This window comes from Colius striatus, chromosome 5, assembly GCF_028858725.1.
Source record: "Colius striatus isolate bColStr4 chromosome 5, bColStr4.1.hap1, whole genome shotgun sequence".
In the NCBI taxonomy this organism is placed as follows: domain Eukaryota; kingdom Metazoa; phylum Chordata; class Aves; order Coliiformes; family Coliidae; genus Colius; species Colius striatus.
Genome location: NC_084763.1, coordinates 13,532,241 through 13,545,683, shown reverse-complemented (window position 1 = coordinate 13,545,683; position 13,443 = coordinate 13,532,241). Strand labels below are relative to the sequence as shown.

Sequence of the window (13,443 nt, the reverse complement as noted above, 5' to 3'; positions counted from 1 at the left end):
TCCCCTTCTAACATGACAGGGAAGAGAGAAGTAATGGAGGAATTTTGGAAATCCCCAAAGACAAGGAAGGCTCACAATCCCTGGCAAAACAGAGAAGATCACTCAACTTGGGGAAGAAAATGAAACAATTTAATCTGTCATCAACCAAAGACATAACAAACAGAAAACATACACAACTGAAATAAGCTCCACTTAACCACAGTAAGTTCCACTTAAATACAAGGAAATTCCCTTTCCTGTTGAGGTGAGGGAGCCCTGGCACAGGCTGCCCAGGGAGGGTGTGGAGTCTCCTTCTCTGGAGGTTTCCAAAAGCTGCCTGGATGCGTTCCTGTGTGACCTGAACTAGGTGAACCTACTCTAGCAGGGGGATTGGACTGGATGATCTCTAGAGGTCCCTTCAGCCCTCCCCATTCCATGATTCTATGAAAGCAATACAGAGTAGGATGATGATGAAGAGCACAACCAGCCCTTTAAGATCTCCTTCCCCTCACCTCTCCCCAGGCTCACACACTTGCTCCTGGTATCTTTATCTCTTCCCTCTCAGCAGCATAGAGGGCAGGGAATGGAGGGTGCAGTCAGTCCTGTTTGAATGGCTCCTGGTGCTTGTCTCATGTCAGGGCAGACAGACTCCTCACCAACCCTCCCTGCCCCAGCGCAGGGTCCCTCACACACCTCCCTGCACAGGCGGCTCTGTCATGCACTCACCCTGAGGGCTGCAGCTCCTCTTTACCTCCTCTGGGTTGAGGTCTGCAACACACCCTCTCTGGCACAGGGTCTTCCCAGAGCTGTAGCCATTGCCCTCCATGGGTTGCAGGGGCACAGCTGCATTCACCCCACGGACTGCAGGGGGGTCTCTGGTCTGGTGCTCCTCCTCCCTCCCTTGCTGACTGTGGAGTCTGCACGGTCACCTCCACCTTGTACCAATCCTTCCAGCTCCTCTTATCAACTACAGATTTCCCTTCTTAAATAGTGATGGCAGAGGTGCCAGATTGGCCCAGCAGGCTGGAGGTGGGTCCAACTCCATGCTGAGGGATGTTTTGACAATTGCTTATTGGAGCAGCACTGCAGCCCTCTCCCCACTCCTTACCAATCAAAAAAAGCTCCACACAAACCCATCACAAGTAACTCCAACTGAACTCTCATTATCATCTGAAAAGCAGTAAGTGCACTCCTGAAGCATACTATGTGTCTTACTTTTTGCTGAGAGTAATTTGGTTCATGTTCATTAGGACTGCTAAGCAATGTCTTCAGTTGGGACATCAGGAGGTTTGCTTTGAAACTGCTCTCCTTAACAGAACAAACATACTATTGTAGATGAATCCCCTGAATTATCAAGAATCATGATCATACAGCAAGTTAGTATTTGTATTATTTTCCCAGTGTCTTCTTCAACTATTTCTTTTTTAGGGTATTCTTGGAACCCTCTGGAATTACAGTGGATAGGAGGAAACAGACTTGCTTGAGAAGCAAAGCCATTGCGTGTCTCCTTTCCCTACTTCTTTAGCTATTTGTCAAAGCCTGTCTCACTTGTTAGAGTGACAAAAGATTGCTTTGTTCCTACATGCTTATTGAAAAGAGGCAGCAGAATAGGAGAGATTCCATTAATTACTCACTAAGTGAAAAGCTGCAGCATCTTATTAGATAATGAAGAATCTATCCCAGGCACAGCCTTAAAAGGTCCCAGCCAAAGAGGAAGCTTTAGTTGATATTTTTCAGGCACCAAAATTCAACAGACATATCTGATTCTTTCCATAGAAATACACAGAAGGAAGGGAGAGAACCACATCGACATATTAAGTCTTTCTGGGCTAAGCAGCGTATCAATCAGTTTTGGCTCTGGTCAGTAGTAATGTGGACTCTCCTCACATTTAGCCAGATTTTACACAGCTGCCTCCTGCAGATTCATTCTTAGAGACACACAAATCAGAATCAAAGCTATCTAGAATCAGCTGACATAATCATCCTCTGACACCATATCAATGACCTAAACATCAATCTGGTTTTACCTTATTGCTGCCATCTTCAAGTGAGTTATGAAAACATGGTAGTAAACAACACTGCAGGAGTTTCAGTCATCTACTTTTCAGTGCATATTTGCTTCCAGACACAACAGACATAGATGATCAATTTTCTTCATGTGAACAGCTCTTGTGGAGGTTTAATGCATGACATATATGGTAAAGAATGACAGCACAGGCTAATGCTGACCTGGTAGAATACATCTCTGTGCATTCTTAAGAGGACAGAGCCATTTCCAGAGCTTGAGAAGAGTTTTCATAGAAAGTCAACTAATGACAAGGATTAATTGCCACGCTTTATTTTTACTAGTCTTATTTGCATTCCTGAATATGGATGGATCATAGGGATCAGCTCTCAGTAACGCTATCAAAGAAGTTGTTGAAATGAAGAGAGTATGTCCATTAGCACCAATAGACTAGTTAACTGCAAGTCAAGTCATTTAAAACTGGTATAATATAACTGCTGAAGGGTAGATGAATTAATACATTGGTGACAGGAAGAATTAGGCTCTTGATCTGGAGTTGAATAGAATTAAAAGGAAAAATTATTTGCGATATCCATCATCCCACAGGGATGATACAAGCAGAAGTAAATCTTAAGAGGCTGTAAATTACATTTGATGGATGAAGACAGATTTAGCTTTTAAGCTGAATATTTCATTAGTGGGATTTTCATTCCAAATACTCCAGTGAAACAATTACATTGTTAATGCACTCACCGCTCTCTATCTGTATTATTCTGCTCCTCATTCAAGAACCTCCTCCAATGTCACCACTGTCCCATACAACACTATTCATATGAACAACTGGATATGCTTGTGGGGAATTCCCATTACCTAAACTTACTATGGTACTCCTGCATGACAATACACAGTATTGCAGAGTCAGTAGTGTCAAGCACAGCTATGCTGCTGCCAGAGGCTGAGACATGCCTACACATACTCTGAGAGAAGCCTGGAATTCAGCAGTGACTGCAGGGCCAGATCCAGTGTGGTACCTCATCCTGGCATGGCACAATGGCTTTTTTTTACCCATAGAAAAAGGGGATGCACATAAATATGTGTCGCTGTTCTAAAGTCTGACTCTATCCTTTCTATTGAAATCTTTCAAAGTTGGACGGGACCTTCAGAAATTTGGCTTCCTACATGTATTGGAGAAAAAGGAACAAAAAAAATCCTTCCTGTCTACTTCAGGTGTTCCACAACATGCAGAGTTACTGGTTAACAGGCTCATCATGAATTCTCTCTGATGGCTTACATACTGTTGCAAGATGTCTCTTACTTTATTAATGGAAAGTTTTAGCCCTAAGATATTAGAAATGTAAAAGAACTTCTGGATAAAACAAAAGCAAACACTGCTTAAAGAGTCAAGTTTTTTCTTCATCTCTCACACATTATCTATGAATTATTAGCACAGAATAGACTGAAAATATCTGAGGACTCTCATGAGCACGACTATACAAGAATAGCAGGACTGATTTCTAGAAGAATAGCATATATATAATAAAATAGACAGTTTTTTCACACCGTAACCCTTTCCTGAGGAAACTGAAGTTGTCTTGGGTCTTCACGCTTCGGTCATCACCATATATAAAAAAAAATCTTGCAGTTGTAAAATCACAGCTTTTCTGTGGAAGTCAAACTATGGTTTACACTTTACCTGGCCATGTATGCAGAAATGTTATGCAGAGAAGCTGTCACTCACAAGGCTTTACTCAGTCTCAAAGACATCTTTGGCAAAACTGATACTGAATTTAGGATCTGGATTTCACTGCACCTGTAAACTGTATTTATGCTTAGGTGTAAAGGCCTCCAAACTTCTGCAGCGGATTCTTTTGTATTTCCAGCAGAAAGGGGGGAAGGGTTATGTAAATTAAACAATGAGTAGTTCAACCAATGTGATATTCCTGTTGCTTTTTTCAGTTTGGACTTCAATACTCCATGAGGCCATGGTAGCATCTAGTGGTCTGAATATTAGATGAAAATCAGATCAAATAGGACCTGCTTTATTTGAAATTCATACTGCTGACTCAAATATATATTTAATGGTTTAACTTTGTCCTGGAAACATTCATCTTTGATCAAGTATCCTCTACTTGCATATGTCAGGTAGCACCCATCATATCAGCTAACATAAAGCCTCAAGAGGAGCTGAGGGCTAAAATAAACCCATGCTGCATCATCTGGCTACTCTGACAAAGTATCTTTCAGTCCCAGTACCGATGAGTGGTCCATCATGCACCAATCCAGCATTCATGGTCATGGAATCAGTACCCAAGCTATAGATCTGCATTGTAAGAAAAGCAGTTACCAACCAGCACTCAGACAGGCAGTTGCATCCATGTCACCCTGGTATTCCCTCAGGCAACACCCAAACCTCATGTTTCTATCACTGATGAGGATGTGCACTACAGAAGCCTTCTCTCCCCAAACCACTTCCCTCTGGTGTTCAAACCCCTGACTGTTTCCTCCTTCCAACTTTGTGTTGGCAATCTGAAAAGACAAGTTACCTGAGAATTTATTCCAGCACAGTATTTTTGAAAGGTTGTGAGTTATCTGAGGTGCAGAGAGTACAAGCTGTAATTTTCTTTATCAGATCTGACATGTTAACTACTGTTTGTCAATTGTTCCTGCAACAGAGTACTGCACACCTCTGCTTATGCACATTAATTAATGCACCAGTGAAATGCAGCTATCTTCAGAGCGATAAAGCAGCCACACAAAACACTATTTTGTGTCTCAGCTACAATCTAACAGTATTTGTAAAGACTGAGGCAAAGAACCAAGCAGGGAAGCAGCAGGGAGTTGAGTTGGTTTTGTTATCCTTGTACTGGGATCCCATTTCAAGGCAATCTGCTCTTCTAGAGCTAGAATTATCAGAGTTGAAATACAATGTGTCATTTAACAGATGACAATTCCTGCTACTTTAAATATGCTGGATGGTTGCAGCAGCCAATTTTTATAGTCATCTCACTGGTCATTCCTTGAGGCTCTCTATCCACTCAGTAGTGAATGAAACAAAAACTGAAGAAGCGGTGAGCTCAAACAGCCATGGTTAAGAAACACCATAAATATATCTAAGGGAAAGTCCAGTGGCCTGAAGTATTTTATCTGCAAAACCATTGAGAGAATTTCCCAATCAGCCAGAGATATGTGAACTACTTTTTAAACCACTTTGCTTTGTTGCTTATGATTTCCAATGAACTCTATCGTTTGTCTGAACTATCACTTAACTGCTTGCTCACAAATCAAATAATCTTAAAGAAGCTTTTCCCAAAGTATGCGACAGCAGACTCATAGTCTCAACAGGAAACAACATAGGAATAGTATCATTGTTTTTCTAATACCTGTATTAGAAGAGATATGATCAACATTCTCCCTTCTCAATTCTACCAGATGTACAGAATATTTGGGAAGTGGGCATTTACTTCTGAGATTCTTTTGCATTCTACCTCCAATCAGCACGACAAGAGAACTCACCCATTACACTCTCACAACTGTGTGGACTGCTAATGCAATGTCTGCTTAACTAATGCAATGTCTGCTTAACACAGAATTACAGAATCCTAAGTGTTGGAAAGGACTTCGAAAGATCACCTAGTCCCTTGACAGAGCAGGGCCACCTAGAGTAGGTCACAGAGGAACTCATCCAGGTGGGTTTTGAATGTCTCCAGAGGAGATTCCACAACACATCTGGGCAGCCTGTTCCAGTGCTCTCTCACCCTCACAGTGAGGAAGTTTTGCCTTATGTTTCTCTTCTGTTCCAGCTTATACCCATTGCCCCTTGTCCTGTCATTGGACATCATTGAGAACATCCTGGCTCCTTCCTACTGACACCCACCCTTTATGTACTTGTAACCATTAATGAGGTCACCCCTCAGTCTCCTCTTCTCCAAGCTAAAGAGCCCCAGCTCCCTCAGCCTCTCACCATAAGGGAGATGTTCCACTTCATCATTTTGGTGGCCCTGTGCTGAACTCTTTCCAGCAGCTCCCTGTCCTTCTTGAACTAAGGGGCCCAGAACTGGACACAATATTCCAGATGCGGTCTCACAAGGGCAGAGTAGAGGGGAAGCAGAACCTCTCTCGACCTACTGCCCAAAGCCCATCTAATCTACCCCAGGATGCCATTGGTCTTCTTGGCCATGAGGGTACATTGCTGGTTCATGCTCATCCTCCTGCCCATCAGGACCCCCAGGTCCCTTTCCCCTACACTACTCTCTAACAGTTCATTCCCCAGTGGCATAGGGTTTCCACGAGCTGACTTCTTTAGCAGTAGAGAAGTTGCTGAAAGGCATGTGAAAACACACAGGAACATCACAAAACAATGCCTCTCCATCAGCAGAACATAACACTTGGGCTTTAACCTGTCTCAGTGAACAGTCCTCAGTGTAAGGGCTCTTTCACCTTGTGCAGAGCCCTGCTGCAAGTGTCAGAATGTCACACGCTACTCCTCAATTAGTAAGAAATTTGTGTCTCTTTATGTCCTCTTGTACAAAGTATAGCAAAACAGGACAACAGAAGAATAGCTTAAAGTCAGGATAACTTCTGTTGAATAGCAGTCAAACAATATTTGAAGTGAAGATATCAATATTACATGACACAGATGAAAAATTGTCTGAGGTGTGATGGTGCTACCAGAATGTTCCCATAATGTTTCTATTTACTTTGCAAATAGAACCACCTGCTAAATATATGAGGGGGGATATAAGAATGAAATCGTCATCTCTCAATCTGTAAGACTTAATTTTGATGTTGAAGCCCTAAAAACTGAGTCACTTCTTTCACTTCTGAATTTGCTCAAAGGTGTAAAGATCTCAGCGTGTAGCTATTTCTACAGATTTATTTCCTACTCAATTTTTTTCAAGTTTAGCAGCCAAAACAAATTAAATCTGTAATCTGACTGGGGAAAAACAACAAAAAACCCCTCCAACTCAACAAAGGCCCTGAACATCTGGGTTCTATTTACATGTAGTGACAGAGAGCCTTAGGAAAGAACCACTCTTCTGAAATAATACATTGCCTAAAATGTTCTTTTGTGGAAAACAACCAGTGATTGATCTATTTCATGAAATGGCTATGACTCCTCAGTATTTTTCACTTCATATATAGACATCCACCAGTGAAAAAGATGGACAGAAGAATGGCTGCCACCATGGTTCACCAATAGTTTGCAGTCTTCCTTCTGCCCTTGTCCCATAAAGGGCAAGGCTGAAGAAAATCAGGCACAGAGACTTCGGTGCAATAGAAGCCAACATGGATTTTCAGTAAAGAAGCAAAGAGTTCAAACTAACTGATGTGCACAGAATGCAACACAAATGCATGCAGTTAAACATCTCAGTATCAGCCAAAGAGAATGCAGATAGAGAATACTTTGCATGACAGCCTGGGTGTGTGTATTAGACTCCTTAGTCACGAACAGGCTAACAACAGAAAGAGAGAAGGAGCATGAATGCATGCAGCCAAAAAAACCCAGGGTGTGGAACAGAGAAGCTGTAAGCTAGCGGTGCTCTTTTGCTTTCTGATGTCCAGAATAGGCCACTTCACTGCTTCACCTTTCCTTCCTGCCAAACTCCACTGGAAAAGAAGTGTCAGCCCACAAACTCAGCCATTCAGCATGGCCTGAGAAGACATCCTTGACAGTTTATCAGGGTCATGTTCTCACTCTTTGGTTATGTACCCTCCAGCAGTGCAAAAAGGACCTTGAAGCAGGAATAAACTACATTAGCTAGGGGTTGCCTTTCTCAAGAGAAGACTTCTGAGTAATATTGAGTGCTTCTAAAAAGCTTGTTTTCAGCCTTCATCGGCACAGCTGCTGCATCCCTTTTTAGGTAAGGACAGCCTGTGTGCTACCAAGGCACTGGCTGATACAGAATGGGGCAAGTGGGTTAACATTCATATCCTGTGTCCTCTCTTAAGTTTCTTAAGAACTTAAGTTTCAGCTCCTGTCATCCACACTTGCTGTCAGCCCCCAGGATCACATATAGTGAGTGTGACAAGTGAGCAAGTTCCCCCTTCATGCCTGCCCACCTCTAGGCCTGTGTCTTATGTACTTTACTGAAAGATCTCAGCTAACTCCCTGAGCTTCCATGTCAGTTCCAGGTCCTCAGCCTGACCCGGGACCCCACAGCCAGATGCATCTGACACCTGGAACCACAGAGAAGTTATGGCTTGGTGGATGCGTCACAGCAGGGCCTTCCACTTAATTAAGTCCTGTTAGAAGGTGTTTTTCCTCAGACTAGTTTCAAAGTTGTCCCCTCCCTGCCCCTGCCATATAACTTCCCCCACATGGCATAAACTGATATACCTTGTTTCTTCAACATCCTCCACCAGGAAAAAGTTTTCAGTGACATTTCTGCTGTCTTTTCTTCACTCACACTTCCATGTCGATATAGTTTGACCTAATTATCCCTAAACTACTTTACAATTTGCATTTTAATTTGAATAAATCTGTTTAGCCTATTTATTTACTTTTACTGTTTCCTGCAGTGGAGATACTGGTCTGACAGAGAATGCCAGTAAATCACATCCATTATGTCAGACTCCTTTAATTTCAAAGAGATTCCTTATTCTTTGCAGCCTGTTTCCATTTTGCATGTAATTTAAAAACAGCAGGCAGCAATTGAACTCTCCAATCTCATTAATACCTATCTAAGCCCTTCCAACAAGAAACATCACGCTAGAGATTTCTTCAAGGTGATGGGCAAGTGTGCCAAAGTTGCCTTTAATTTACAATGCCACTGATCACAGAATCACAGAATCTTAAGGGCTGGAAGGGACCTTGAAAGATCATCTAGTCCAATCCCCCTGCCAGAGCGGGACCACCTAGAGTAGGTCACTCACATCACAAATTCTTCTTATTTGCATGCTATATTTGTTCTGCTTTATATAATGTCCCCTCTCTGTGTAAGAACACTATGACAATCCAACAGCAGCCTTTCATGCTATCCAAGTTTATTTTTCAATTCTGTTTTATGCCTGCCTTCAATAATTAACAACTTCATAAATTACATCCACAAAGTACAACCCATACTGAAAGTTGTAATGTATCTTTCATCATTGTGGCTAATGAAGCCTTTTGCATTAAGACAAGAAGGCATGAAATACATTAAGCACAGTTAGGTCAACAACTGTTCAGGCAAGAAAGGAATAGGAAAAAAAAGGGATATTGCTAGAGTAATTTCCATTTTTTGAAGAAGAATTTCAACACTCAAACTGCTTACCTCTCCTTGCCAGATTGGGTTAACAGTATTACACATGATCTTAGATCTTTTCTCCTGTCCATGATGAGGAAGCGCTGGGAAGATGCTATGTTTTCCAGGCTGGATGGAAATCTTCAGATAAGGATCTGGATTGAAGAACATTCCTTTCTTCAGGCCAAAAGCCTGGAAATCTGAAAGGTGGTAAATAACCTGATTATTTTTTACACTCCAAGTGGCCTCTGAGATGTTATGGAAAATACATGGGAAACTAGTAAGGAACTCAAATAATGTGGCAGGAATATGAAAAAATCTCACTATGTTTCCTGTAAGGTAATATAAAGCCAAATCACAATGTTCTTGTGATTTAAGATCTAGAAATGATTACAAAATGAAATTTACACCTGGATTGTGCAGAGTGATCTAGCTCCTAAGTTGCATAAGTATTGATTTAGCTGAAGAAAGCTGCTGATTTTTCTAAGGAGCTAACTACTTGCTCAGCCTGACTCCAACGGCAGCACTACTATGAAAAAGAAATCCATTCATTTCATCTTATAGATGTGACATTTGGTAGCCCACGTATGTCACTTCTAGTCATTACTTTTCCTTTCTATCAATCTCAGCTTTTACACTATTTTTTTTTCTACTTAAAAAGTCATTTTACTTTTTTTCTGCTTCAAAATTTTCCTTCCCTGCATGGCTTAACTTCACCTGTTGTAACTTAGGAAAAATTCTTGCATGTAATGTCTTAATTTTAAGCAGGGCTTTCTAGCTTCAGAATGCCCAGAGAGCATAATATCAGTTGCACAGAAAAACAAATATCCAGGCACTTATTTCTAAATATACTCATAGTGTTCTGAAGTCAGATACAAAGACCATTACAATTGGTCTGAAATGCAAATCTGTCTACTGGTACATCATGGATTTTGGCTCAACAGCTACAAACTAAAGCCTCTGGCCTACTCTTTTCTACATGCATTTCTAATCTTTCTTTAGAAAATGTGAGCATTTACTCCTATTAGTGAGTGCAGTAGCTAATCCATTTTCAACTATTCTTTGCATGGAGGTTCTCCTCCTCTCTTTAAAGCTTTATTTCACAAAGGGCTATATGCACTGAACTGCCTTCTGCCTACTTTCTCTTGCTGTCTTGAAGAGATACAAAGTCAATGGAGACATATATATGCTTAGAAATATAACTAAATATTCAATTGAAACACATATTTTTTCTTTTGGGCAGGTTTTGAGAACATTAGTTTTCACATTCTTTTAATTCTGTTTTGATTAAAAACCCAATTGATGTGGGCAGGTTGCGGGAGACCATGTAAAACCCTCCAGGCAGATACTTTAAATAAATCTGAAAATCCTACACCTTCCACATCAACACCAGCATTTTTTCCAGAAAACAGCTATGTCAGGAAGAGAGATAAGATTCACTCACTTGTATACTGCTTCCTTAACTTATGGTAATAGCCAACATGTTAAAATGTGAAAGTTAAAAAGAACTGGTTTTGTTCTGGCTGGTTTTAATCATCTCTTCCAGCACATAATTCATGTTGCAGATATTCAAAAGATGTTGGACAGATGGTCCTAAACCAGACTGTATTTTAAGAATCTCATTCTTGTGACATTCTCTAATCATCAAACAAATAGAGGATATCACTACTAATAGCCTATTTGAAAGTGCTTTGCTAACAATATGCACTGCCATGGTCCCAGCAACACTACTACACAAAGGAAATTATTTGGTTTAAATTGGTAGTACTGACTTTTTTTATCCTCCATGCACAATCTCTATGCAACCAGCACATCTTATCTATCATCCCTGATGAAATCTTATAAACTCTTTTGCTTTGGATATATACCAGAAATAGAAACCAAGATTGCAAAGACACTGTGAATGACAAGGCCCAGCAGTGTGATAGTGTCAGGCTGCTAAAGGATGAGAGGAGAGAAAGACCTCTGGGATCTCATTTTCTTTCTCTCTGATGTTTCCTCAAAAGATTCTGAAACTGAAATATTTATTGCTGTATATGTTTCTGACTTCTTTCTTTCAAAGAGAGACAGCACTATCTTTAGCAAATAAATGGTCTATTGATAGAAAAGAACTAGCACTCAATTATTTACACTTACATATTACGTATCATAAAACACACACACATAATGATGACCTACCAGCTTCTTTTCAGTTACGGGAACTAAGCCCAGCTGTGAAGGTGAAGGTACACCTAACCTTAGTTAGCAGTCTAATTTTTTTATTTGGATGAGGAAAAAACAGTTTAGCTAAGCACACAAGAGGAAATTTTGTATCATTCTCTTGCTTAAATTGCACAACACAACAGATTTTATAAGAATCTCAGTCAGAAACTTCAATTTTTCATGTTCAAAGCACACATATGGACAGCAGAAATAGCTTTCTCAAGGACAAATGTCCCGCCACAAATGTATCTCATAACAAATTCTCAGCATTGTGAAAATCAGAGCATGAGAAATGTAAAAGCTCCGAACAAAGCTACATAGGCGTCTGCACATACCCAGAAGAAGTTCATAACAAACCAACAGAAGCATCCCAGCTATTCTGTTTCCCCAACTGGAAATATTTCTCTCTTATCTGTATTATCTTAAAAAAAGATATTCCAGAGATACTAAATATTTAAGCCATGGTTTGAGGTCAATCTAATTTAAATCTGTGGTGAAAACAATGAATTCCAGGAGGCTTGGATGTGCCTTGCTGTACACTGTAGTTTTCCATTATATTTCTTGGAGGCACGTGAGAAAAACACTACCAAGATAACTCATCTATGTTTTGCAAAGGTGTAGAGGAGCTCTACAGAGAGAGACCTGGAGGTCTGGTTGATAATAAACTGAAACTGAGCCAGCAATGTGCTCTTGTGGCCAAGAAGGCCAATGATATCCTGGGATGCATCAAGAAGAGTGTGGCCAGCAGGTCAAGGAAGGTTCTGCTTCCCCTCTACTTTGCCCTGGTGAGGTCTCATCTGGAGTCCTGTGTCCAGTTCTGGGCTCCTCAGCTCCAGATGGACAGAGAACTTTTGGAGAGAGTCCAGCACAGGGCCACCAAGATAATCTTCCTTATGAGAAAAAGCTGAGGGAACTGGGGCTGTTTAGTCTGGAGAAGACTGAAGGGAGACCTCATTAATATTTACAAATATCTAAAGGGCGGTTGTCAGGAGGTTGGGACATCACTTTTTTCAATAGTATCTAGCAACAGGACAAGCGGTAATGGGAACACAAAAGGTTCCATTTAAACATAAGAAAAAACTATTTCACTCTTGAGGTGAGGGAGCCCTGGCACCGTCAGTCTCCTAAAAAGAGTTATTAATATACCACGTCAGTTTCCTATTTACTCAAAAACCACGCTTCAGAGTGACAGAGGTTATATACATCTTAACAGTTTAATAATATCAGGCCATCTCTCATGAATGGTGTCAGAAGGAAAGAATCCGGGTGCAGACACAGCAACCATAGCCTCTTTCACTGCTGCAGACTTTCAGTGGTGTTAAGTATGTGCATTCTAATGAAGCCAAGTGTGCTTCTTTGTAGAAAAACAGCTTATACTCACTGTTACCTGCTGTTGCCCCAAGTAAATTGCCAATTTCTTCCAACTTTAGGGCTTCCCTTCCATATATTCCTCTAGGGGTCTGGATGCTTTGTTTTAGGTCACTTGAATGCGTGCAGTCTCTGTCCCTAAGGTGGGCCATAGAGTTCCCTGTCTGCCTTGTAAAGGATCATTCTGCAAATCCATTTGCCATGCAGCATCACAGACTTGGGGGCTCTGATGCCTGGATAGTCAAGGAGACTCTATTTTTCTGGTAATCTGGAAACTAGCACATATTTACTTTCAAAACATGGAACCTGGTAGGGATATCAATTTCAACAAACATAGCTCAAACATGTCTATATTTTACCATGTCTGGTTTTGACTCAAAGCAAGTGCTTAAGCTTTCAAAAGGTCAGAGAGAGGTAGGACTTGGGTTTGAGAGTCACATTTTGCCATGCTTAGCAAGGAGATCCCTCAATGCCGATGACCAGCAAAACTACCATAAAGATCTCAGCTCCCTGCAGACATATATAGTGAGGTACTAGTCCAGCATCATGCTCTGTGTGGCAGCATGACAGAAAAGGATGGAAAGTTGCAGTGAGAACTAGTGTCTGGAGCAGTCTGTTTTCTAAATTCATTACATTTAGTCTGGTCATCACTCTGTCAGTAGTAAG

The 13,443-nt window shown here is 41.0% G+C and overlaps 1 protein-coding gene across 1 annotated transcript in view; it reads right to left on the bottom strand.

The window, feature by feature from the left end:
* Nucleotides 1-13,443, bottom strand: part of HECW1 (HECT, C2 and WW domain containing E3 ubiquitin protein ligase 1) — a 181,930-nt gene that overhangs the window by 87,787 nt on the left and 80,700 nt on the right. Inside the window, exon 5 of the mRNA XM_061996514.1 lies at nucleotides 9,238-9,407. Coding sequence (XP_061852498.1) covers nucleotides 9,238-9,407 — 170 coding nt within the window. The remainder of the gene's footprint in view (nucleotides 1-9,237; nucleotides 9,408-13,443) is intronic.